At 41.3% G+C, this 25,818-nt stretch overlaps 1 protein-coding gene across 1 annotated transcript in view; it reads right to left on the reverse strand.

Annotated features, from left to right (window-relative positions):
- Positions 1–1,310: 1,310 nt before the first annotated feature.
- LOC113043659 (receptor-type tyrosine-protein phosphatase beta-like) overlaps positions 1,311–25,818 on the reverse strand; it is a 38,630-nt gene continuing 14,122 nt past the window's right edge. The window contains exons 5-31 of the mRNA XM_026203168.1: positions 24,855–25,118; positions 23,038–23,298; positions 22,694–22,960; positions 21,145–21,408; positions 20,810–21,073; positions 20,150–20,413; positions 19,778–20,038; positions 17,008–17,277; positions 16,655–16,918; positions 15,657–15,923; positions 15,222–15,506; positions 11,320–11,598; positions 11,093–11,236; positions 10,727–10,991; positions 10,330–10,421; positions 10,144–10,249; positions 3,908–3,985; positions 3,795–3,812; positions 3,590–3,671; positions 3,414–3,504; positions 3,242–3,318; positions 2,731–2,865; positions 2,525–2,647; positions 2,283–2,446; positions 1,851–1,986; positions 1,639–1,759; positions 1,311–1,567 (exon numbers count right to left, since the gene is read on the reverse strand). Coding sequence (XP_026058953.1) covers positions 1,545–1,567; positions 1,639–1,759; positions 1,851–1,986; positions 2,283–2,446; positions 2,525–2,647; positions 2,731–2,865; positions 3,242–3,318; positions 3,414–3,504; positions 3,590–3,671; positions 3,795–3,812; positions 3,908–3,985; positions 10,144–10,249; positions 10,330–10,421; positions 10,727–10,991; positions 11,093–11,236; positions 11,320–11,598; positions 15,222–15,506; positions 15,657–15,923; positions 16,655–16,918; positions 17,008–17,277; positions 19,778–20,038; positions 20,150–20,413; positions 20,810–21,073; positions 21,145–21,408; positions 22,694–22,960; positions 23,038–23,298; positions 24,855–25,118 — 4,865 coding nt within the window. The 3' untranslated portion in view covers positions 1,311–1,544. The remainder of the gene's footprint in view (positions 1,568–1,638; positions 1,760–1,850; positions 1,987–2,282; positions 2,447–2,524; positions 2,648–2,730; positions 2,866–3,241; positions 3,319–3,413; positions 3,505–3,589; positions 3,672–3,794; positions 3,813–3,907; positions 3,986–10,143; positions 10,250–10,329; positions 10,422–10,726; positions 10,992–11,092; positions 11,237–11,319; positions 11,599–15,221; positions 15,507–15,656; positions 15,924–16,654; positions 16,919–17,007; positions 17,278–19,777; positions 20,039–20,149; positions 20,414–20,809; positions 21,074–21,144; positions 21,409–22,693; positions 22,961–23,037; positions 23,299–24,854; positions 25,119–25,818) is intronic.

The following is a 25,818-nucleotide window of genomic DNA, read 5'->3' on the forward strand; positions in this document are numbered from 1 at the left end:
ATGCGTTTATTTCTGTTTTTTATCTTCATTTGACATCAAATAGAAATGCCACAGATCATTATTTAAAGCAATTATTGTAGATTAGTACTAAGCCAAAGGACAAAATTACTTCATTTGCACACTACTATCTATTTACACAAATGGGGAGAATGCTACTAATTAGCAATTGAAAAAAAAAGTCATTTGTCTTTTTATGGGATAATTTATATTATTTCAAAGTGCAAAAAAGTGGAAAATATTACATAGGAACAAAAACGGAATGCAAAGTGACTAATAATTATGTGAAAACAATGTCAATTACACGTGAAATACATCTGGATTTTATGTAATCTGTAATTCGCAATTCTAATCTTTGAAAATCTCAGTATAAAGTAAGTAAAATAAGTATCTTACCTGTGTCTCCGCATGAACACAAAACAAACTGCACAAAATGGCGTCAATCAGAAGAGAAGATTGAACCATGTGCGTTCTATCTGCGCATGTGCAGATATAGCTCCACCTGCTGATCAACATGCGGTACTGCAGAAGCAACACAACTTTATTTCATTCATTTAACGTAAGTGAATTGTGTAAATTAGAAAATTACTTTTTTTAATTTTGTCAAAAGAAATATTTTAATTTTAAAGCACAAACTTAAGTGTATTATATAATTCTAATTTATTTACAATCTCTGAACCAACAAGAGCCGTGTTTCAAAAAACCCTTGGGAGAAACCAGGCTCAGTTTGGGTCAGTTCTCCTCTGACCAGACGAAACCAGTAGTTCAATTCCAGACTGCAGCAAAGTCAGATTGTGCAGAAGAATCATCTGTTTCCTGTGGTCTTGTCCTGGTGCTCCTCTGAGACAAGGTCTTTACAGGGGATCTGTATCTGGGCTCTAGTTGTCCTGGTCTCCGCTGTCTTTCAGGGCAGTAGAGGACCTTTCTAGGTGCTGATCCACCATCTGCTCTGGATACGTCATTTCTGCCCTGCTTAGCCCGTACATGTGAAATGCTTTTTACTAGGGGTGGGCGAAATCTTGATATTTAAAATATATCGAGATATTTTTAACCACGATATTTGGATTTGGACATATCGTATATATCGATCTATTGTTTATATTTAATTATGATTCTGCCACTTTGCTTGTTTGCCTTCTCTGTGCTGTGCTCGCCCCCGCCTCCTTGCTTTTGTCCCCCCTCCCCTCGCGTGTACAGAACTAGTCAATCTACTTTGACACAGTCTTTATGGCGTAAAGCTCTATAGAAATAAAGGTGGCTTCACAGTATGATGCATTCAGCTATATGGTAAAGGAAAGCAGACAATCATTTTGTTTAGTTATATTTTAATTCATATAAAATAAGCTGCAACATTTAATTAGTGATGCACATTACATTATACAAGAATTAACATAAACTCTGAATTAATATTGAATATATGTACATGATATAATTCTGGTACATCTAGGCATACCCATAGCATATGACCTTAAATTCATTTTCAAATAAATTTTTACATGTGTTTGACATTAAAATGTTTGGTCTCTTTTTTTTTATCCACCTGCACATCAGCGTTTGGAGTAGACCACATCTATATGAAGAAATACCAAATATCAACTAGATGTAAGATATAAATGAGACAGACATTAGCTGCACACTTACCTCTGTGGTAATCCGGATGCACATTTTCATAGATGGGATACAAGAGGTTTTCCTGTTCACTGCGCAGTTTTCTTGCACGGAGCACGTCTCGCACGCACTGATAGAGGTATGAGTACTGGCACTGGTGCAACACACAGGACAAATAAATGTGATTTTGTGTGGTATTCTCTCTGTTTTTAAAGCAGTGGTGTGTTTTACAGATGAGCTCTCACCTCCGTCTGCACCATGTGTGTGCGATGAAGTCTCAGATCAAACACAACACTGTAGATGTCCACTGTGTCTCTAGTGTCCAGCTGCTGAAGGACCCTGTCAAGAGCGATAAAGGTTCCTGTGCGCCCCACTCCAGCACTGTCAGAGATAAAACAGAGATGAACACTCCTCCTTCAGAGGAAGATCTGTGTACTAGATTTGCTAAAATTGCTTTGCAGCAAGTGTACCAAATCTCAAGCAGAATGTTCCACTTTGCTTACTTTGAGTTATTTTTGTCAATTACTCTTAGAAAGACAGAAATTTTGCAAGCATTTGGAGAGACATTTCCTTTTGGGACAGTGCCTAAATTGTGCTGGACTTCAGTCTTGGAGGGATTCACAGACAACACAAGACTATGATCAAGGTGATCTTGTAATAATGAGTGGTCTGTCCACCTGCAGTGCACTACAGTGGCTCCAGAGAAGGGCGTCCGGTTGATATAGTCTCTCACAGTCCGCACGAACTGAATGAGTGACTGCGTGATCTCTGGAACTCCATGATCCGGCCACACAGTGTAATGAAACTGACGTACGACTCGGGAATAGTTAGGCTGTTCCTCCTGTACAGACATGCCACACAGCTCATTAGTGTGTTCCTATCAGAATACATCGGTGAGAAACCGAGACATTATACCTACATTACAGATCTTGAATTCTCGGATGGTCCATTCGGGAAGCACAGACTCGGACTGCATCTGAACGACCAGATCCCCATAATACAGCGGCTCCTGATCAAATGGCCAGTAATGGTCACACTTCACCTAAATAAGAGTGTCAAATTCACTGAGTTGATGCCAAAAGAGCCTCATGAGCAGAAGAATCATGTGTGATCATATGCACATACCCTTCCTTTCTCAACACATTGTGTCACCATAACTATGTTGTGCACATTCTGCTCCCAGACCATCTTCCAGAAATCATCTTTAGTGCCAGGTAAAGGACCCTGAGTCGCTATATACTCCCGTCTGAAGTTATTGCCCTAGAAAAGAAACCATGTGATATGTTTAGTTAAGTGACACTTGTTATCCTTAGGAAAGAAACAAGTACTTACAGTATATTTTTTCCCACTACTGCTCAGATATTTTACGTTTAGTACCATTTTTAATTTTTACACTATATTTGTTGCTATTCATACTGAGTAAGATCTGTATCTAACACTATTTACCACATTTTTTATGAAATCATATGGCAAATGCTTTTAACTGAAATATGTACTACTTAAATGCACATCCATGCCTGTCACAATATAGCCTCACAAAATGCATGCATATTTTATTTATTATTATTTATTTTTTTGGTCTGTAATTCAATATCAACTTTTATTATTAATGTATTTCCATGGCCAAAGATCTTACAGGAATATAGCTGGCATTAATATAATCTGAGCAGGAGTCATCATCAACATAGGACAGCTTCACCCGTGTAGAATCATCTGTTCAAGGAACATGTCAAAATAAATGTAGAAAAATTGTATTACAATAGTATTACACATTTAAACAAAGACTAGACTAGTAAGACTAGACATACAAGGCAGTATATTGTTGTAGCGATTTTTGCCCCTGTTTTCAGGCAATAACGCCGCGTCTTGAGGTTGGTTGCGTCCAACATCCTTCAGGTCCTGAAAGCAGGACAAAGAATTAATGTGTTCATTCCAAAACATTTCAAATATCATATTATGGAATATGAAGGATACTGTATTTTACCTCGTATTCCTCAGAAAGGAGGTAGTTGGAGTCTGCTCGAAGTTTAGCTAAATGTGACTCAAAATGTGTGATGCTGATGGGACTGTAGTTGGAAAAGACAACACTATCTTACAATAGTTAACAGAAAGAAATCAAGAGTTCATTCAAAGAAAACAGTATACTGAAAATATAAAAAAATATCCTGCTATGGGATGTAGTACAGCACCTTGAGACGCGGCGGTTCCTAAAAAGGGGAGAAAATAACATTGTAATAAGAATTTATGCTGCTGTTTAACTGCCATTATAGCATAATGCTGATATAAATGCAGTCACTCTTACCCTCTAACAATGACGTGACTTCCCGAAAGTTGTCTTTCTCTTCTCAAACTCATTCTGACCACAGGCTCTTGTGCACTCCTGGAAAAGACAAAGACCTGCCATCTTTAACTGCTAGAGACTTGTCATCCTCAGTAGCTAATTAGATATTGCTATGTTCCTCAGTTAACAAATCACTCCGGGGTCACTCTGCTGACCCACGACTGCACACCGTCACACAGCTCCAACCTCTTTATTAAGTTTGTGGATGACATGACTCTGGTGGGTCTCATTAGCAACAGAGATGAGACAAACTACAGGAGCGAGGCAAGCCACCCGGCCGGATGGTGCAGTGACAACAATCTCTCTCTGAACGTGGAGAAGACGAAGGAGATTGTTGTAGACTTCAGGAGAGCACACACTCAGCACGTTCCTCTGACCATCAGTGGTGCGACTGTGGAGAGAGTAATATGTAGTATGCTCTGGTCCCCTCCTTGCTTACCGCGGTGATGAGATGCATAGCAGATTGTCATCACTCAATGGCTGGATGTCTAAGTGGTGCCCACAGAATAACATAGGTTTCATAGACAAAGACGAGCTTTTGGGGCAGACCTGACCTGTTTAAAAGAGATGGTCTTCATCCCGCTTGGGGTGGCGCCACTCTTCTGTGGCATACATGTAACATACATGTATATAAGACCCTATACCATCTAAGCTCCTAAAAGAGGTGCTTCCAGAAGTCATAGATCCTCTTCCGACTATTATTAATTCCTCGTTGTCATTAGGATATGTCCCCAAAACCTTCAAACTGGTTGTTATTAGGGGGAATGGTTAGAGGGTTGGACTCCCAATCGAAGGGTTGTGAGTTCTAGTCTCGGGCCGGCAGGAATTGAGGGTGGGGGGAGTGCATGAACAGTTCTCTCTCCACCTTCAATACCACGACTTAGGTGCCCTTGAGCAAGGCATCGAACCCCCAACTGCTCCCCGGGCGCCGCAGCATAAATGGCTGCCCACCACCGGGTGTGTGCTCACAGTGTGTGTGTGTGTGTGGGTTCACCATACTAGGCTGAATATCACTTCTCTCACTCACTCACTTATTAAGCCTCTCATCAAAAAACCACAACTTGACCCTAAAGAACTAATTAATTACCAATGTCGAATCTCCTTTTTCTGTCCAAGATAGTAGAAAAGGTGGTATCCTCACAATTATATTCCTTCTTCGAGAAAAATGGTATATGTGAGGATTTCCAGTCAGGATTTAGACCGTATCATAGTACTGAGACTGCTCTCCTTAGAGTTACAAATGATCTGCTCTTATCATCTGATCGTGGGTGTATCTTTCTATTAGTTTTATTGGATCTTAGTGCTGCGTTTGACACAATTGACCACAACATTCTTTTGCATAGACTTGAACACTTTGTTGGCATCAGTGGAAGTGCATCAGCATGGTTTAAATCGTACTTATATGACCGCCATCAGTTCGTAGCAGTGAATGAAGATGTATCATATCGATCACAAGTGCAGTATGGAGTACCTCAAGGCTCAGTTCTAGGGCCGCTACTCTTCACGCTTTATATGTTACCCTTGAGAGATATCATCAGGAAACATGGTGTTAGCTTTCACTGTTATGCTGATGATACTCAGCTCTATATTTCTTCTAAAAACCTGGATGAGGAGTAATTTTGGTAACACTTTCTATGAAGCCCATATTTATACTACATTCTACATATTCTTAAGGCACTATAATGAATGCATAATGCATTATAAAAAAACTTTATAATATGTTGTATCATCTCATGAATATTCATAAGAACAGTTTTAATGTATTATAATATTTACTTATTTGTGGTTATAGCTTTTTAGAGTGTGATGATTTATAACACTGAACACGTTGCATTTTACAACTTTCAACTTTTACAATGAATTATACTTATCGTAGTGTTAATGTATTATAAGTTTCATATCTTGCAATTTTTCAGATGCTACTTAAGTGGTTAAATACCACTCATAAGTAGTAGTAATAATAATAATAATAATAATAACTTTGTTTTCTCTCAAACAGCCATAAGATCAGATATCAGATCAGTTGAATCCAGGGCCGTGCACAGACCTTTTGAGGGGCATGTGCTGAAACTGAAAAAGGGCACCCCCCCCCCCTTTTATATCAAGATTATTTAGTAAGCCTGCATAAAAGGAAGAAATGGTCACATCTTCATGACAAATTCAATAACACAAAATAATAGTCTCAAAAGCTTTAGATTTATTCACGATTAATAACAACCATAATAATAATATTAGATAATTAGATGATATAGATAAACAGGGTTTTAAGGGCTTCTTTAAATCTAATACAACAGCAACCTTCTGTGACCCATGTATCTGGCAAAAATTTGATACTGTGGTGGACCAGGGATGTTGGTCTCTTGAAGGTCTCTTATTCACTACACTTTCCCTAAAATAAGCCAGCAATGAAAAAATAAATAAAAATAGTGTGAAAAGTACAGTTGCAGTGAAAAGCATTTCTGAAGGATCACGTGACACTGAAGAGTACTGAACTGGAGTAATGATGCTGAAAATTCAGCTTTGATCACAAAAATAAATTACATTTTAAAATATATTCAAATAGAAAACAGTTATTTAAAATTGTAAAAATATTACACAATATTACTGATTTTGCTGTATTTTGGATCAAATTAATGAAGCCTTGGAATGAATCATGAATTACATTCTGCATGAAAAAATATAAAGATTTCAGTGATCTTCTGTAATTTTTTTTTTTAGTTACTACTACATTACTGTAGTAAAACCGTGTTTTACAACATTTTATACAGAGAGTATACAGAGAGTATATCATAACATGATTAGCCTAAATGTTAATAAATTAAGTCTATCAGCAATCATGAATCAAAGAAGAAATTTCTTAGAAATATATGTTAGGTGACGAGGATCGCTCGTCGCTTTGTGTAAGTTCCAGTACGAAACAGCGGGGGGCGCACCTATTATGATTTCCCGATGGTAAAAACAAATTATGTTGTTGTATTACTTATCAATATATAGTTTTTGACCAGCGAATGTGTGCAAATGTGATTTTTTTTCTGTCCGTCAATAAAACGGCGACGGCGCCTGCCGCTGCCGGCATCACATTACATTTTCATCTACAGGTTACAAACTAGTTTTTTTAGCTATATAGACGGAGCGCTCAGTTTTTCCTGTGGTAAAATGCATTTGGCCAAATTAGCATTTTATAAAAGATGAAATGCAACTGTATGCACAGGCTATTTAAGTGTTGGCTATATATTGGCTATGACTAGATGGCAAATGCTAGCCCTCTCTCTCAGGCGACATCCCACATGTCTCAGTCAGTGAGTCAGTCAGACATCAAATAAATAAAATATGAGCCTTTATAGACAGTGTTTAGTAGTACTTATTCAAACAACAAGATATTTATTTACCCTTCGCAAAACTGTTCAGCTCAGCTGGTGTCTACTTTGCGGCTGCTGTGGAACTTCAGTTGATTCGATGAATATAGAGGGGGCGGAGTTATCAGCTTACTGACAGCTTGAGGATCGAATAAGATTTACAAAAGCTCGTTTTAAGAACTTTAATTTGGTAAAACAGACAGACAGGCGTAAAGGGTGACCAATAGCATTGATTAAAAAAAATAAAAAAAATAAAATAAAAAAAAACACCACCAAAAAAAGGGCACTTCGGAGTGTAAGGGCAAAAAGGGCATGTACTCTGCACAGGTTGAGCCCTACCTGTGCACGTGCCTGGTTGAATCTGTTATATGACACATTTGCTTTTAACTATTTTTATTGTAATATTAGTTTGATTATTTTGATGGTACCCTTTAGACAGCTGCTGATAAGTAACTCATATATTCTCATACTAATAACTTCATATCAACTAGGGGTCATTAGAGAATTAGTATGTCTGCTACTGTAAATATATGCTAACACTTAATTTTGATGGTTAACCAACAGATAAACTGACTAGAAGTGTCTTTTCAAGCACGTCAGCTTATTCTACCATACTAGATTCTACCATTCTTGAGCATATTAATACTCTAATGAGAGTAAGTTGGCATGTAGTTGAAAAATTGCTTATAGTTGATTGATTAAATGGACCATCAAAATAAAACCATATCCATCCATCCATCCATCTTCTTCTGCTTATCAGGGGCTGGGTCACGTGGGCAGCAGTCTAAGCAGAGATGCCCAGACTTCCCTCTCCCTAGACTCTTCCTCCAGCTCTTCCGAGGCGTTCCCAGGCAGGCCGAGAGACATAGTCCCTCCAGCGTGTCCTAGGTCTTCCCCGGGGTCTCCTCCCGGTGGGATGTGCCCGGAACACCTTCCCAGGAAGGCGTCCAGGAGGCATCCGGAACAGATGCCTGAGCCACCTCAGCTGGCACCTCTCGATGTGGAGGAGCAGCGGCTCTACTCTGAGCTCTTCCTGAGTGGCAGAGCTCCTCACCCTATCTCTAAGGGAGCACCCACCCACCCTGCGGCAAAGCTCATTTCGGCCACCTGTATCCAGGATCTTGTCCCACAGCTCATGACCATAGGTGAGAGCAGGAATGTAGATTGACTGGTAAATCAAGAGCTTCGCCTTGCAGCTCAGCTCCTTCTTCACCACGACAGACAGGTACATCGACCACATTACTGCAGAAGCTGCACCTATCCACTCGGACTCAATGTCTCCAGCCTCCGTCGGAATCCTGTCAAAGCTCTGCCGGAGGAGGGAATTGAAAATCTCTCTGACAGGGGGCTCAGTCAAAGGTTCCCAACAGACCCACACAATACGTTTGGGTCAACCAGATCTGTCCAGCTTCCTCCCGTGCCATCAGATCCAACTCACCACCAGGTAGTGATCGGTTGACAGCTCTGCCCCTCTCTTTACCCGAGTGTCCAAGACATACTGCTGGAGGTCAGAGGAAATGACCACAAAGTTGATCATTGACCTCCTGCCTAGGGTGTCCTGATGCCATGTGCACTGATGGACACCTTTATGCTTGAACATGGTGTTTGTTATGGACAAACTGTGACTTGCACAGAAGTCCAATAGCAGAACACCACTCGGGTTCAGATCAGGGGGGCCATTCCTCCCAATCTCGTCCCTCCAGGTATCACTATCGCTGCCCACGTGAATTTATATGGTTACATCTCCTCCTTGAACCGCAACCTTATCGTCATGGAGGAGTTTGTGTACCCAAATGATCCTATGAGCTATGTTGTCCAGCGCTATATGCCCCCAGTAGGGTCTCCCAAGGCAAACAGGTCCTAGGTGACATGTCAGACTAATAGTGGTTCAATAGCCCTTCATGAAAAATTTTAAAACAAGGACCGTGACGTCGCCCGGTATGCCTTAGCCAGGCTTAGCCCGAAAAAGCAATGTGAGGCCGACCTCCAGTGGACCCACCACCTGCAGGGAGGAATCATGAGGGGGTGTTGCAATGTGGATCGGGCAGCGGTCGAAGGCAGGGGCCCTGACGACCTGATCTCTGGAAACAGAAACTGGCCTTAGGGAAGTGGAATGTCACCTCACTGGCGGGGAAGGAGCCTGAGACTGAGCTGGAGGTTGAGAGGTACCGACTTGAGATAGTGGTGCTCACCTCCACGCACAGCTTGGGTTTGTGGAACCAACCCCCTTGAGAGAGGCTGAATTCTCTACTACTCTGGACCATATAAAACATTAAATTGTTTTTTTCAGTTGGAGTATTTAGCTCACATCAGTTAATCAACATTAGCTCCACAGGAAACAAAATAAACCTGTATCAAACCTGTATCAACATATCTTTCAACATTAATCAGTCGCTATCAATTTTTCCTGTCTAACCTGTCATTACTACACCACCGTCAATGACTGTCACCACCACAAACTTTGCACAAATTGTTGCAATATGCAAGATTTCTATAGATACTCTGGACACTGATATTATAAATTATCTTATTCAAGCCCTACCACAAATTGTTATCATCACTATTTGTTTATCATCACTGCGTTATTGACACTCTGTTTTCCTAATTAATGTTGTTCAGTTGCTTTGACACAATGCATTTTGTTTAAAGCCCTATATAAATAAAGGTGACTTGACTTGACTATCAATACTTATGTAGAAATTCATCATCAGCAACACCTCAACTTTTGCCGTTGGGTAAGGGGTCTATGATGTTTAGGACAGGACATGTATTTGAGTTTTAGGTTTGATGTTCTAAATATTGACTTTTGATGGCTTTAGTAAAGTGTAAAACAGGACTCACATTTTGTGGACTTTCTGTCTGCAGATCAGCAGAACAATTAAACCCACCATGGTGGCGATGAGGAAGAGTCCAGCGCTGACCCCTGCAATGACTCCATTCAATGGCTCTGAACACACACAAATATGAACAATTAACCAGACACATCTTACCAAATGGCCTTTAATATAGTCAAGCCACATGTGATACCTGCATCTGTCACGAAGGGCTTGGACAGGTATGTATCAGTATAGAGTGCAGAGAGATCCCCACTGAGTTTGGTAAAGGCTCGAATACTGAGTCTAAGAAACACAAGACAAACAGTTGAAGAGATCACCAACAATCACCTGACTGCAGACTTAAATATTACTGACAGCACACCATTTGACCTCCACGTTTTTTAACAATGGCATGGATGTGGATTTGAGCATCCTAGAAATGTGTCCAAGGGCTAAATGTGAGGTTAAGGATAGGTTAAACCCTTTAAACTAACATGATCCATTTCCTGAGAGATTGGTTAAGTTTTGGACACACTGGTCATGTTGGAACACCCCATTAGCAACCAACAGCACAGGCTGTTGTCTGACTGTAGCATCAGATTCATCACCTGTATGCTGTCTTGGGTTTCAGTGGCCCATCACAGAAGATGGGCTGTTGTTGAGACACATCAGCTGATGGTTTCGGATCACATCGTCCTCCCAGACACTCCATGCCCGACCCCAGGTGAATCTCAAACTCCTGCACTGTGTTCTGTCTCTCGTCGCAGAGGCTGGAGAAGTATTTGGTCTGATAAGCTTTGACCGAGCTGTTGGATCTGTAGTCCAGGTATGAGGGAAGAGGATGTTTCTGGTATGGCTGCTGGTTTTCACTGTCTGAATCCAACCAAAGAAAGGGATCATTGCATTAATTTTGTCTTGTAAAGAAAAAATAGGATCAATGTGTAAAAAAGAAAGAGGAAATAATGTCTTCCAACCATCAGATTCAGTTACGATGATGCTGAAGTATTTCACAGCACCGTTGATGTCACTGAACCAGCTACAGTTGAACTGGAAGAATATGGTTGACTTGGTAACCTTAACTGTATTCTCATTGATGCGAATTGAGGGCAGAGGTGGACCTGAGGAAACATAAATCATCAGAAAACTTTTTGACAGTAACGTTTACTAAATAGTTTGTATCAAACACAAAGCCCTAACTCACGGTCTATCATTGTGACCACATTTTCCATGACTGCCTCACTGGTCATGCTGTCAGAGATGACTTTTACAGAGACAATGTACTGCTTATGAGGCTCCAGATCTTTGATCAGATAGACGGTGTTCTCTTTGACTGTGCGCTGGGAGTACATCATTCTCTGAGAGCCCTTTCTCAAGCACTCAATGATGTACGAGTCAAAGTCAGCTTCGGGGGGACTCCAGGAACAGGAAATGGCTGTAGAGTTCTGAGGACGGCAGTGCAGACTCTGAACACGCTCAGGCTCTAAAGACAGGAAAAAACACACATTCCACTAGTGCTACACCTACAGATAATGCCAAATGTTATTGCAGTTGAGTGGTTTATTGCTCTGCCATTAAGCAATAGAGCAGGGGCCTTATCTTATTAACTATATGTCTCAGTGTTACCGACTGAGCAGAACTATTGTTCCAGCCACGCAAGACAGTTTCTCAAATAACCTGCCTGATTTATCTCAACTGCTATTTGTACCCAAAAATACACATGAACTAGACGAAATGACTGGCAACATGAGCAATATTTTCTCTAATACATTAGAAGCTGTTGCCCCCATCAAATTGAAAAAGGTTAGAGAAAAACGTACTGTACCATGGTATAACAGTAATACCCACTCTCTCAAGAAAGTAACTCGTAGTCTTGAACGCAAATGGAGAAAAACTAACTCAGAAGTTTTTAGAATTGCATGGAAAAACAGTATGTCCAACTATAGACAGGCTCTAAAAACTGCTAGGGCAGAGCATATACACAAACTCATTGAAAATAACCAAAACAATCCAAGGTTTTTATTTAGCACAGTGGCTAAATTAACAAATTACCAGACGCCACCTGATTCAAATATTCCACCAACGTTAAATAATAATGACAATTTCTTCACTGATAAAATAGATAACATTAGAAATACAATAGCGAATGTAGATTCTACAGCATCTAATACTTCAGTTTCATCCATCGCACCCAAAGATAAACTGCAGTGCTTTACAACCATAGGACAGGAAGAGCTAAATAAACTTATCACTGTATCTAAACCAACAACATGTTTATTAGATCCTGTACCCACTAAATTACTGAAAGAGCTGTTACCTGTAGCCGAAGAACCGCTTCTCAATTTCATAAACTCGTCGTTATCTTTAGGTCACATCCCAAAACCATTCAAGCTGGCGGTTATCAAGCCTCTTATTAAGAAACCAAAACTAGATCCTAGTGTACTGGCAAATTATAGGCCTATTTCAAATCTTCCATTTATGTCAAAAATTTTTCAAAAAAGTTGTGCTCAATTGAGCACCTTCCTGCACAAAAATGATCTGTATGAAGAATTTCAGTCAGGTTTTAGGCCCCACCATAGCACAGAAACTGCACTTGTTAAAATTACAAATGACCTGCTCCTTGCGTCAGATCAAGACTGCATTTCATTTCTAGTCTTGATCTTAGTGCTGCGTTCGACACCATAGATCATGACAGTTCCCTCAATTTAATATTGCATTCCCTCGAGGGAACCAATTAATAAATCGTGTGCACAATTTATAAATCGAGTGAACGAAATAGTAAATCAATCGAGGGAATGCAATAGTAATCGTGTGCACGTTTTAGTACAGTGAGGGAACGAATGAGTCTACAATTTTTTCCTGCATGTCATGTGTGGGGCTCCGTAAAGGTGAACATCTTTTAGCTATATTTAGTGGAAATAGATAGACCTATATATATTGCACCGTAAGTACGTACAATTGTGTGAATTGATGCGTCACCGACAAAGTATTTTATAAAGGAAACATATAAATCTTACAGTTTTCTTTAAGTTGTATCCTTCAAATACAGTGGTATGTTTCATCATGTTTTGGAGATATCTTCACATGACACCAACAGTATTATAATTGGACAGTGCCCGCCATAAGTGTACTTTATTGCTCTTGCTAAACATTTATATTTTCTTATAACCTGAGATCTGCAGTTTAGTTTAAAGGGGGGGTGAAATGCTCGTTTTCACTCAATATCCTGTTAATCTTGAGTACCTATAGAGTAGTACTGCACCCTTCATAACTCCAAAAAGTCTTTATTTTTATTATATTCATAAGAGAAATATAGTCTGTACCGATTTTTCCCGGAAAAACACGAGTGGCTGGAGGCGTGACGTGTGGGCGGAGCTAAAGAATCACGAGCGCCAGTAGGCTTTTGCGTTGAGAGCGTCTGGAAGCTGTGACACCGTGAGGACAAAACCAACCAAAACAAACCATGACTAACAGTCAGATTCAGCATATATTTATGATCCAGAATCAGATCCAGAGGCTGAAACTGAACGAGAGCAGCAGCAACAACGACGTCTCTATGTGGTATGTACTGAAACTGTATATATTTGTTTAGCGGTTTTGGAAAATGACTAAGTTCCTCTTTAAGTCCTTCTTTTTTCTTTTTTTTTTTTAAGCTGTACATGTGGAAAGTGCAGTTTGATGCCAACATCGCATGTTGTTTACTTGATGTGCTTACGCGCTGATAGCTAAGTTAACAACACAGAGATATTTGAAGCAGTTTTACTCACCGCCTGCGGTTCCAACACACGATCGTGACCCTTTTTCATTGGGACTGCATTATCCTTAAGAAATAAACGATGTGCAAATCCGTCACAAACTGGGCCTTGTTTGTAAAACAAGCATCTTCGAAATGCAGGGAACAAACACAAACACTTGCACAACTCCGTTGATGCTCTGTAAAAATAAACTCCATCCACTGGTCCCTTAATGCTGTTTCTCTTTTGGTAATCTGTGCAGGGTTGTCTTGCCCTGGCAACCAAAAACACACTTCTTTTGTGACATTTGGCGACGCTCTCGCTCTGATCAGTGAAGTCTGTTGTGCTCTCAGTGCTCTGCTATACGGGAGCGCGCTCTTCCGGCAGAAGTGCCTCAGGACACATATAAGGAAATTCTGCTCCATCTAACGTCACACAGAGCCATACTCGAAAAAAACTTTCCCAAACTTGTGACAAACCGGAAGAGGTATTTTTGGAACAGAAATACTCCTTCAAACGTACAACTTAATTTTTGAAACTTTGTCCATGTTTAGCATGGGAATCCAACTCTTTAACAGTGTAAAAAACTCAGTATGCATGAAATAGCATTTCACCCCCCCTTTAAAGATGTATTATAGTGCACCTATAGCAGTCCTCGCTGTCATTAGAACAGCCAAGGGAAAAGTGTTCAAGCTTATTATTATTTTTTTAATTCTGTGAAATGACTTTATGTAATTTCAGTGCTTCTGAATCTCCATTAATGAAAGTGAATGTGTATATCGAAATGAAAACAGAGTTGAAAATCCTTTTTTACTTCATTACTTTTCTTATTCTAGGAAAAAAACTACAGTACGGTGCACACACACACACACACACACACACACACACACACACACACACACACATATATATATATATAAATCCAGATACATTCATGGTATCATGGAAACATCATACACACATTTCTATTGCCATTTTGCACACGTGTAATGTTTACTCATGAGGCCCCAGGGCTTCTCAACTCTTGGCCCCTCAGGTTTTCTACAGAGTTTAACTCCCAGGATCTATCACACTTAAACAAGCTAATCTAGGTTTTCAGGATCTTTACTAGAAAGTTATAAGCATGAATTAAACTCTGGAGGAAAGTCACGGTCAGAGTTGAGAACCCCTGTAATACATACTCTTACAAGTCTGTAGAGAGAGACAGATGGTTGTAAAACTACTAAACTACGATCTTGCCCAAACTGAGATGATTCTGGTCAGCAGTAGTCTCTCTGGTGAAATTATTAAAAAGCCTGGTTGGGACATACTGTTTCTGCAGGGACGACTGATAAACTGATTGTTCTACATGTGTGTCTGGTGCTCCACTGACTTGTCCTGATGCTCCTGTGGACCGGAGAGCTGTAGGTAGGGTTGTTGGTTCCAGCACCGCTGACCGTACGCAGGCTGATGTTGTACTGACGGCCAGGGTACATGCCTTTCAGAATACGGTTTCCAGATGTGGGGCTGTGGTAGGGGTTAAACACAGACAGGTGGTCCCTGGGGCTCCACTGAAGGTCAAAGTCATCATAATCAGTGTTTTCTGGACTGCTCCAGGTGATCTCCAGTGAAGTGTTAGTGATTTCTCCGAAGGAAAACAAGACAGGCGGCCTAGGGACTACAATACATCAAAACCATTAAGGAAAAGAGTCCAACATAAAAAATCAGTACTGATTCTAAAGTTAAACTCAAGGAAATTGTGACCCATATTAAGGCTATTGAAATCAATCAAACACATCAAGCTCATGTTATTATTTCTTACACTTACCGGTCCTGCCGGTAGTGTTTGCCATGTTGGTCAGATCTGCACTGTGTGTAAGGACGATGGCCTGGTAAAGTCGTCCAGGCACCAGCCTCTCAAACGTGTAACTTCTGCTCTCCGGGCCCAAACTCTGCTCCGCATGTTGAGTCCCATCAGGATTGTAGATCAGGAGGGTGTAGCGGCTCACCTCACCGCCGGCCTGTTTCCAGCTCAACCACAGACTGTCAGAGCTTGATCTACTGTCCGCATGCAAGAGCGTCACAGCTGCAGGAACTACAGAAGACACATTCAACAAAGAATGGACTCTTATGATCATCCAGATATAGAAATTCTGGCCCATACCGCTAACCGATAATTCTTTATTTCTGAAAGACGATAATCGACAAATATGTTATATTTATATATTATATAATGGAAGAGCTGAATGGACACTGTTAAACTGAAGCACTGTTAATGGGTTAAACAGGTGATATAAATAAATATAAAAACATAATATTAAAACTACATAAAATATAAGCAAAAAAGATGCAAATTCTGTTGTCAAGTCTCCTGTTGCTCTTCCGGTAACAGTGCGCTAAAACACTGGTGCAAAGATCACAAAGACACACAACATTATTTTACAGTAATGTTCTTAATATAATTTTATGTAGCTTTTGTGACAGACTTGCCCTGCACATGTTGCACTTCACTGGATTTTCCTCTTCAAAGTGATTCCAAACACATTTCAAGCAAGGCAAAGCCACCATGGTTTTAATATATTGCCCAAATTTAAAAATTCACATTTATCGTCTGATACCGATATCGTGGCCAATATATTGTACATCCCTAAATGTTTTACCTTTACCTCAGTGAACAAATGTGGCCAAAACAGTAAGACTGTGATGAATATGTGATCGTGTTTGCTGTTAAACTGCTTTGATTGGGTCTGACAACGAACTTTATCATAACAATCAAAGGATACAATCAAAAAAGTACATTTTGCTGAGAAATTGGAGTTTGTTCACCTGTCCTGGCCCAGATGGACGTGTCATTGGTCAGATCCCCACTGCGGGTCAGGACGACCACCTTGTACTGAGTCCCAGGTTGAAGGTTTTGAAAAGAACAGTCTTGCATGATCATCATTCCTGTTTTCTGATCTTGCAAGCGGTTCTCTCCAGTAAACAGAGAAACATTAAACCCATCAAACTCCCCGTCCGGCAGATCCCAGTGCAACCACAGGCTTGTGGTTGTGTTGATTAAGACAGACAGGTTATTAACAGTTGCTGGACCTAAAACACACATTTTTAGACACTGTAACAGTTCAGTTCATCTCCTGTATGATCACGTTAAGACTGAGAAAAAGGCATCATCTACACACAGGTTCTGCCCTCAGCAAAGACAGCTTGGCTGCTGATTCCTCCGCTGATGGTTAGCATCACAACGCGATACTTCTTTCCTGGAGTGAGCTGTCTGAAGTACTGCTGGCTGGCTTCTGCGGTCGGAGAGCTGTTAGTCACCAGAGAGCCTCGCTCATCCAGCAGCTGCAGGCGATAGCCGTCATACACCCCTCGAGCGGCCTGCCATGACACCAGCAGACTGGATGTGCTGCGCTGGTCCTCCACCTGTAGAGCGCTGACGGAGGAGGGCACTGCAGAGGACACACTGCATCATGTCAGTCTGTCTGCATTTAGGAATAGGGATTAGCATTTATACTGACAGAATAATTCAAACCACACTACAGTATCTGTGCTACATTTAACCCTCAAGCGTCCCTGGTACAACAGCCTTTAACTGGTCCTTAGTGGACAAATTTGGGCACAAATGTCTCAGGTGTGGTCCCTTTTTTTCCCAAATCACTATCTTTGATAATATAAAAAATATTTATGTAATTTGTATTGTGATTTTTGGTGTTTTGTATTTATTTACCACCAAAAATGTGTCATATTTTTATGTAAAATATGCTTATTGTTATGTTACAGTTACTAATGTAAAAAAAAAAAGATCCAATAAGCTCAGACAGATAGAGAGACAGAAGGAACATTAGAAGTGACCAAATCAACAGTTTGGTAAATTCTGAGAGAAAAAGAGAATGCACCGGTGAGCTCAGAAACATAAGACCTGGACGTCCACAGAGGACAGCAGTGCTGGATGATCACAGGATCCTTTCCATGGTAAAGAGAAACCCTTTCACAACATCCAGCCAAGAAAAGAACACTCTCTGGGAGGCAGATGTGTCTCTGTCAAAGTCTACAATCAAGAGAAGACTTCACCAGAGCAAACAGAGACGCTTCATCACAAGCTGCAAACAGGGCCAGTTTACACTTTGCCGAAAAACATCTTAAAAAGCCAGATCACTTCTGGAAAAGCATTGTTTGGATGGATGAAATTACGATCAACCTGTAGCAGAATGATGACAAAAGTCGTCATCAGAAGACGAGACGTGTGTGACATGTTCTTTAACGTTCAGCCTGGAAACAAAAATGGTGTGGCACAAAGAAGAAAGCCATTGTGTTCACAACTGTGAAGATGAATGCTTATCAGGATCAACTAAATGCTGGAGTTTCAAAAGCAGGTGAAATATTTAAAGTTCGCTGCATAGAATCTTTAAATATGTCAAGAGTTTTACACACCAGTCTGTTATTGTGTCGATATTTCCACAGCCAGGAATGTGGCACTGAACAAAACGAACTGTAATTGGTTTGACATGTCGGTCAATCGGCCTCATGGGTGGACCTTGACCAATGAAAGCTGCCATGAAGTCCAGACCTTCAGCCATCAGTCTATGTGCAACTAGACTAAAAGGGTTAGTTCACACCGAGCGTCTGAACCGAACTGATTCTTTTGGTGATTGATTCTGAACTGATTCTGTGCTAGTGTTATGAGCGCGGGTAAACCAAAGGCTTGAATCAAGGGCAATCATCACCAATGAGGTCATTACGTCGAGCGCAAAAGAACCGGTGAACCGTTCTCTTCAACCGGTTTATTGAATCGAACTGTCTGAAAGAACTACTGGTGATCCAAACACCGATGCGACCGGTTCTGTATTGGACCTGACTGTATTTAAAAAACATCAAATTTCAATAACTCAAACAGGTAAGAATTAACTAACATACAGTGTTACATAACTACAAAAATATACCACGGAGCTACAGAACTGTGGTAAACTACAGTACAGTACTACAGAATAACAGAAACAGAATTGAAGCAAACTAAATCATTAAGCTATACACTGTAGCAACTACAGAACTACAGTAAAATGAACTACCCAAAATAAAACAGCCCAGGCTTACTCACATGTCCTTCCATGAGTTGAGACAAACCTGACTGTATTTAAAAAACATTACATTTCAATAACTCAAACAGGTAAGAATTAAGAGTAAACCTAACAAGTAGCTTGTTTTAGATTTGTTTAGAATCAACTCATTTTGCAGAAGGACTTTGATATGACTTTGAAGTGTGTGTGTGTGTGTGTGTGTGTGTGTGCCTGTGTGTGTACTGTTGCTGATTGGCATATTCTAAATAAAAAATCAATCATTGGCTCATTTAAGTCTTTGTTTTAGTATGTTTGAGTGACTTTGAATGACTTTGTATGTGTTTTTATTCAACATAAAAAAGCACTGTTATGGGCTCATTCAATGCTTTGTTTTTATGTGTGTGTGTGTGTGTGTGTGTGTGTGTGCCACATTAAGAATGTTTTATGGGCTCACCCCTTCATATGTGTGTAATGTATGACCTGCAGTGTGTTGGATTTATCGATTTTTATTGGACAAATATAAAAATGCTTTTTTATTATTTCCCATTAATTTCCTTTGGTTTCCTACTTAACTTGAATCAGTTGAATCAAGTCATTTTTGTTTGTGTTTAGATGTCAAACTTAGGAAAAGTAACCATTAAAGAAGCTAAAAGAATAATAAATAAAAATGATTTTGCCCAAATTTGTCCTGAAGGGTGCTTGAGAGTGAAGCGTGCCACTGCAGGCTGTGCAATACACTGGTTTCACCATGATGTGTCAGGCATACAGGTAATGCCCCAGTCTGACCAAATTGTTAATCTTATAAAACATCATCAACATGACAAAAACAGCAGAAAAACACACACACACACATATATATATATGTATATTATTAATGTTTAGTGTGTTACGTTACCTGTGCGTCCTGTTGCAGTGCTGTTATTGAGCAGAGATCCACAGACTGATGTAACCGTTATCATGTACTGTTGTCCTGGCAGCAGACCCTGAAAACTGATCTCAGTCACATGTTTAGGGACTGATCTCTGCTCAGTCTGTCTGCCCGTCTGGGACAGTGACACAGCGTAGCGGTCCACATCGCCCTGTCCCGGCGTCCAGTTCACTCTAATGCTGCTCTGACCGCCGTTACTGATATGAATGTTCTTCACTTTACTGGGAACTGAAATAAATCAAAACACACAACCTTAAAAGAGTCTGCAAAATAACTGCACTCAAAAATATGTTAAACCACTGTATTTGTCAGATATCCAGAGGCAACAGTGAGATGTACCTGTTCTGCCTTTGATAGACTGCGCACTGAGGTTTGGTCCGCTGAAGGTGGACACCACAATCTTATACAGTCTTCCAGGAGTGAGAGAAGAGAGCAGGTATCTGTTGGTGCTGCTGGTTAGTGTGATCGGAGGAAACACCTTCATGTCGTTGAAGAGCAGCTGAACCTCATAATGATCCACATCTCCAGGAGCAGAAACCCATGTCACCAGCAGATCCTCAGGTCCGCTGTCAGCCAGCGTCAGGTTCTGGACTCCTGCTGGCACTGACAGACAACAGGACAATAGTCAGCTACAGCACAGACAAAGCCATGCAAGCTACAACTGAAGAAATGCTCTAAACTACAGAGACAGATCACTAAACCACAATACACAACAACAGGAAGTGACAAATTATGTGGTTTAGTTTACTGTAGAACTGCTGTAAATGAAACTATAAACAACAGAATTAGTGTAACCTAACCCACAGTGTTACATAACTACAGAAACTATACCACGGAGCTACAGAACTGTGTCAAACTACAGGACAACAGAAAACGAAGAGCAGCTGTAAACTCATCCACAGACCTAAAGAGCAGGAAGAACTACAGTAAACCAGAATCAGGGAGCCACAGAACAACACAGCTCCAGAACTCCAGATCTCTCAGCGCAGGCTTACTCACACGTCCTTCCATGCGTCGAGACGCTGGACTCATATTTCCCGCTCCACGTGCTGACCATCACAGTGTAGAGCCGGCCCGGCACCAGCTCACTGAACACACACTCATTCTGAGTCTTGTTCACCGTCTTGTTCTGCTGGAAGATGTTGTTGTGTTTGATGGACACATGGTAGTAGTCGAAGTCTCCAGCGGCGTGGCGCCAGTACACCTTCAGACGGTCGTCACTAGCCATGTGTGTGGCTGTAGGGTTCAGCGCGGTGGCAGGTTCTGCAGCAGAATAATGTGAACATCAACATCTCCATCACTGTATCATCACAAGGTCTGCTGAGTGAGCTTACGTGTGCGCTCCTGAACCACGGTCTGCTTCTCGTACTCTCCACTACGGCTGCGGATGGAGATGTTGTAGAGGCGTCCAGACACCAGAGACTTGAAGACACACTCGGTGGTGAGCCTGGACACAGTGAGGGTGTGGACGGTTCTCTCCCGATCTCTCAGAGTGACCGAGTAACTGTCCACATCTCCTTCAGCTGCTCTCCAGGACACGCTCAGGAAGTCCATGCGGCCGTTGTTGCTCACCGTCACGTCTCTCACTGCGGCTGGAACTGATCAACACAACACACAAGACTAAACACAGTACAGAGCTGAGGCAGGAATACAGCCAACCCTGACTTTCTCAATTGATTACTCATAACATTTGGTCCGGTCTGGTCTCGATTTAAAACAAATATAATCGGACTTAACTAATATCAGTTGTAAATGTTATCCCAGGGAATCAAACCCACAACCTTGCGCTGTCACTTGAGCCACAGGAAGACTTGTTTTTAAAAGCGTATTGAAGACATGAGTGATCACGGACAGAGCAGGCTGTGAAGTGAAACTGTGTGTTAATAAAAGTATTGGGTGTCCCATGTTTGGCCATAACAAATGCTGGACATTTCATTCTTTGATGGAACAATGAATTAAAAGGGTATCAAATGATTTTACAGGAGAATGTCAGTTCATGACTTATGAATAACATTGCATTGTTCAGAATATGAGCGTCTAAATGTATGGTGAAAGACTCTGAAGACAAACTGCTTGTTACTCTGTTATTATGTTAACAATAATAAAATGTTGAGTTAAAGCATGATTGTTCGCGCAGACAAAGAACAACTTCCTGCCTCCACAACAACACTCCCTGCAGGAAGTCGCACAAATGACCTTGACATATTCAAGACTTCCTGAAATTCCAGGAGCATTCCTGCAGCTCCAGATAAGAGTGTGTGAGGAGTTGAGTGTACCTGTGTCCGCCTTCAGGATAATCTGAAGAAACCATTCTGATTAAACACGGCACACACACACCACGGCTTAGAGCTTAGCTGAATGTTTTAATAAATAGAGATGTTTTAACCTCAAACCGTTGCTTCTGGCTCAAATACATAATCCATAATAATGCTTCCTTCAGTGAGAGAGTGGTCCGATCTGAATCAAGAGAGACATCTGCACAGATCGAGCACTGTTTACAAGCCGAAACAGCTCTAAACTAACATGAGGGGGGTTCTGATGAGAGACAACAGGAGATGCACTTTTCCTCTGGAGGAAGTGTTATTATGGATTATGGACTCCTATTTTAGTTAAAAACGTCTGAATGGATTGTGTCTTCTCCAGATGTTCACTGATGGACTGGAGTGCTGTGGATTATTGAGATGTTTTTATCAGACTCTCATCACTGCAGAGCATCCACTGATGAGACATTTCTCTAAATCTGATGAAGAAACAATCTCATCCTGATCTGGGGTCAACACATTTTCAGCTAATTTATGAATGAACTGTGCAGACATGACACTCTTATTTAATAAGTAAGCTGTATGTATTATAATAGCATGCACCAGGTGTTTTTGGTGTTACCTGTGCGCCCCTCAGCCACCGTCTGGCGCGAGAGGTCACCCTTGTGCACTGTGGTCAGCACGGTCCTGTACAGAGCACCAGATCTCAGGCCCTGGAAGTGGTAGGAGGTGACGTTGGGCGGCACACTCTCGTTCTTCATGACCACGCTGTGGTGGATGAGGAGGATTCGGTACAGATCCACCGCTCCGGACGCCCCGTCCCAGCACACCTGTAGAGCGTCTGAGCGGCCCTGATTACTGACCCGCAGCTGGGGCACCTGCGCAGGGACTGACCACACACAGCATTACTCAGTAAGATCAACTCAGTGGACACTCAGCACAGCACTGCACATCTGCATGACCCACCGGTTCTTCCTGTGACGTGGGCCGAACTACTCCGATCTCCACTATTGGTCCTCACGGTGACCGTATAGGTGTGTCCAGGCATCAGCTTGTGAAAACTGCACTCCTGCACCCCACGGGCTACTGTCTGTGTGTCCACCGTGGCGTCTCGGTCCTTCAGCAGGACGGTGTAGTCGTCCCACTCGCCGACGGGACGGCTCCACACAACGCCCAGCGAGGTCTCGGTGCTGTGACGGACACGCAGACTCTGAACGGACCCGGGAGCTGATGGACAGAGCAGAAGAACTGAGAACGCTGAAGCAGGCTGGGACTCACCTTTGCTGGACACAGAGCCTCGTCTTAATTACACATGGATACAAAGACATGTCGTCAAAGAGTGCTCTCTTTACGGTAAGTAAAAATGTAAATTATCCCATGATTTACTCAACCTCAAGCCATCCTAAATCTATATGACATCCTTCTTCTGATGAATATATTCAGAGTTATAATCCTGGCTCTTCCAACCTTTATAATGGCAGTGAACGGCTGTTATATTTAAAGTCCCAAAACAGTTCAATAAAGTGCATCCATTCATAATAAATGATGCTCATTCCCCCACAGTAACTGAGACTGCAACGACTCGTATAAAGCTGAACAAGACATTATCACAGTGAGTTCATCGAGTAAACATGTCCTAACAAGTCTGCACTGTTATATCTGAAGTGTTATATCACGTTCCCATGACAGATCTCTTCAGACAAACACCAAATTAAAGGTGACAGGTTGATTGAAATATAATAAATGTAGTACAATGCTTTGTATTTTGTGATTAAATTGACAGATTTTGAAAGCTGATATTGTATTTCTGACTAAAAGTGACAAAGCACAAAACTGACTGCGATTATTGGATGGCAGGCATGCTACAGATAAAGAATGCAATTAAAGACGTGAAATATTGCCAAGCATTTATACTGTCCTTCCGAGCAAGATGTCAAATGGTAGTTTCATATGTAATATTTTACTGCATAATTACATGCTGCATAGAAATAAATAATTTATCAGGTCACTTACAATTGATTTCACTTCTCCTCAGTGTTGGGGAAAGTTACTTTTAAAAGTAATGTATTACAGTATTGCTTTACTCGGACATTACTTTTACATTAATTTTTAAATATGAGCAGGGCATGATTGTTTATAATATAAGTTTTATTTAAAGCAAATGTAAAAGTCCTTTCACACCAAAAAGTGTAATGAATAAACCTGAGGCTGAAGGAAAAGTGAATCCAGGTCTGTACAGTAAAACACAGGAGAAGAAGTCTCTTCAGCAATAAAAACAATCAAGCACAATTCACTTTTGCTCATTAGTATGGTTGGACCAGTTTTAGTAACTCATGTTATTAACACTTCAGTGCTGGTCATATGCTCTCCATATCACCATGCACCATGCATGCATAAACCTTACATTAAACTACAACTCCACCTGGATCCTTCTGAAAGTAGAAAGTCATGCACATCCAGGATGGCTTGAGTAAATCATGGGCTAATTTTCATTTTGTGGTGAAGGAACCCTTTAAGTGGCCTTTCATTAACGGTGTTATATATCTGCAAGCACAGTTAAATAATCCAGACGGAGATGAGACACCCATCCTGAGCTGATGAGCAGCAGACACAACAACAGCTCACTTATATCTATCCAGGCACGGGATCACTTCTCACTCATTTTTGTGTGATCTATCGAAGCTATCTATTAAAAAGGTACCAGTACTGTATCAGGTAATGGCTTTTAAGGTACCATTTACATAAATAAGGTAGGAAGATGCAAGATGTGCCATAGTTCTTGCCTGTTCTCCCTGTTGTCCTGGTCTCGGCCGTTAGTTCCCCACTCTTTGTCTTCACCAACACTTGATAAGCTCTTCCCGGTGTCAAGCCACTAAAGCGCCACTGAGTAGTGTTCGGAGGCAGAGTGAGGTCCTGCTGTGAAGAGATGGGGGGCGACAGAGAGAGCTGGTAGGACTCCACGTGTCCGACAGCAGGAATCCAGGAGGCTTTGAGAGCGTCCCGACTGCCGTTGCTCTGGAGAGTCAGTGAAGTGACGGGAGCAGGAGCTGCACGATCCACACACACGTCTTTTAGTGCACTTCATCTTACAATAGATTCATTTTGTGTTTTAGACTTCATTTCATGTAGGTTTGAAATGACATGAGGGCAAGAAAATAATGACACAAAGTATTCTCCATCATCTCCTAATCTCAGCATTAGTGTTTCCTGAAGAGTGTGTGACAATACTGTGTGTGTGTGTGTGTGTGTCTGTGTGTGCGTGTGTGTGTGTCTGTGTGTGTGTGTCTGTCTGTGTGTGTGTGTGTCTGTCTGTGTGTATCTGTGTGTGTGTGTGTGTGTGTGTGTGTATCATGGGTAAAGGGCAGTAAAAGACAGGATATGTAGGCGGGTAGTCTGCTAAAGCAGGAAGGGAGGAGGCAAGCTGAAAATATCCTGGAAATAATAATAAAAAGCTGCTGGCCTTTGGTTAGGAGTCAAACCTGCGGCTGGTTAGAGGTGTTTCTGTGTCCTGTGGAACATGATGACTGAACCAGTGTAAACCTCTGATTCAACGCAGGACCTGATCGCCATTTTACTGTCAGACAATACTGCTCTGATGGTTTAACCCAGACAAACACACTTCATGTTAATGCCACATGACCCTGAAACACAACAACACTACATATAACACAAGGAACACTGAAGCAACAACTATTTGGGGAACTGCTGTTATTGTATGTTACACAGTGTGTAAAATGAGCAGATAAA

Source organism: Carassius auratus, chromosome 25 (assembly GCF_003368295.1).
Source record: "Carassius auratus strain Wakin chromosome 25, ASM336829v1, whole genome shotgun sequence".
NCBI classification, from domain to species: domain Eukaryota; kingdom Metazoa; phylum Chordata; class Actinopteri; order Cypriniformes; family Cyprinidae; genus Carassius; species Carassius auratus.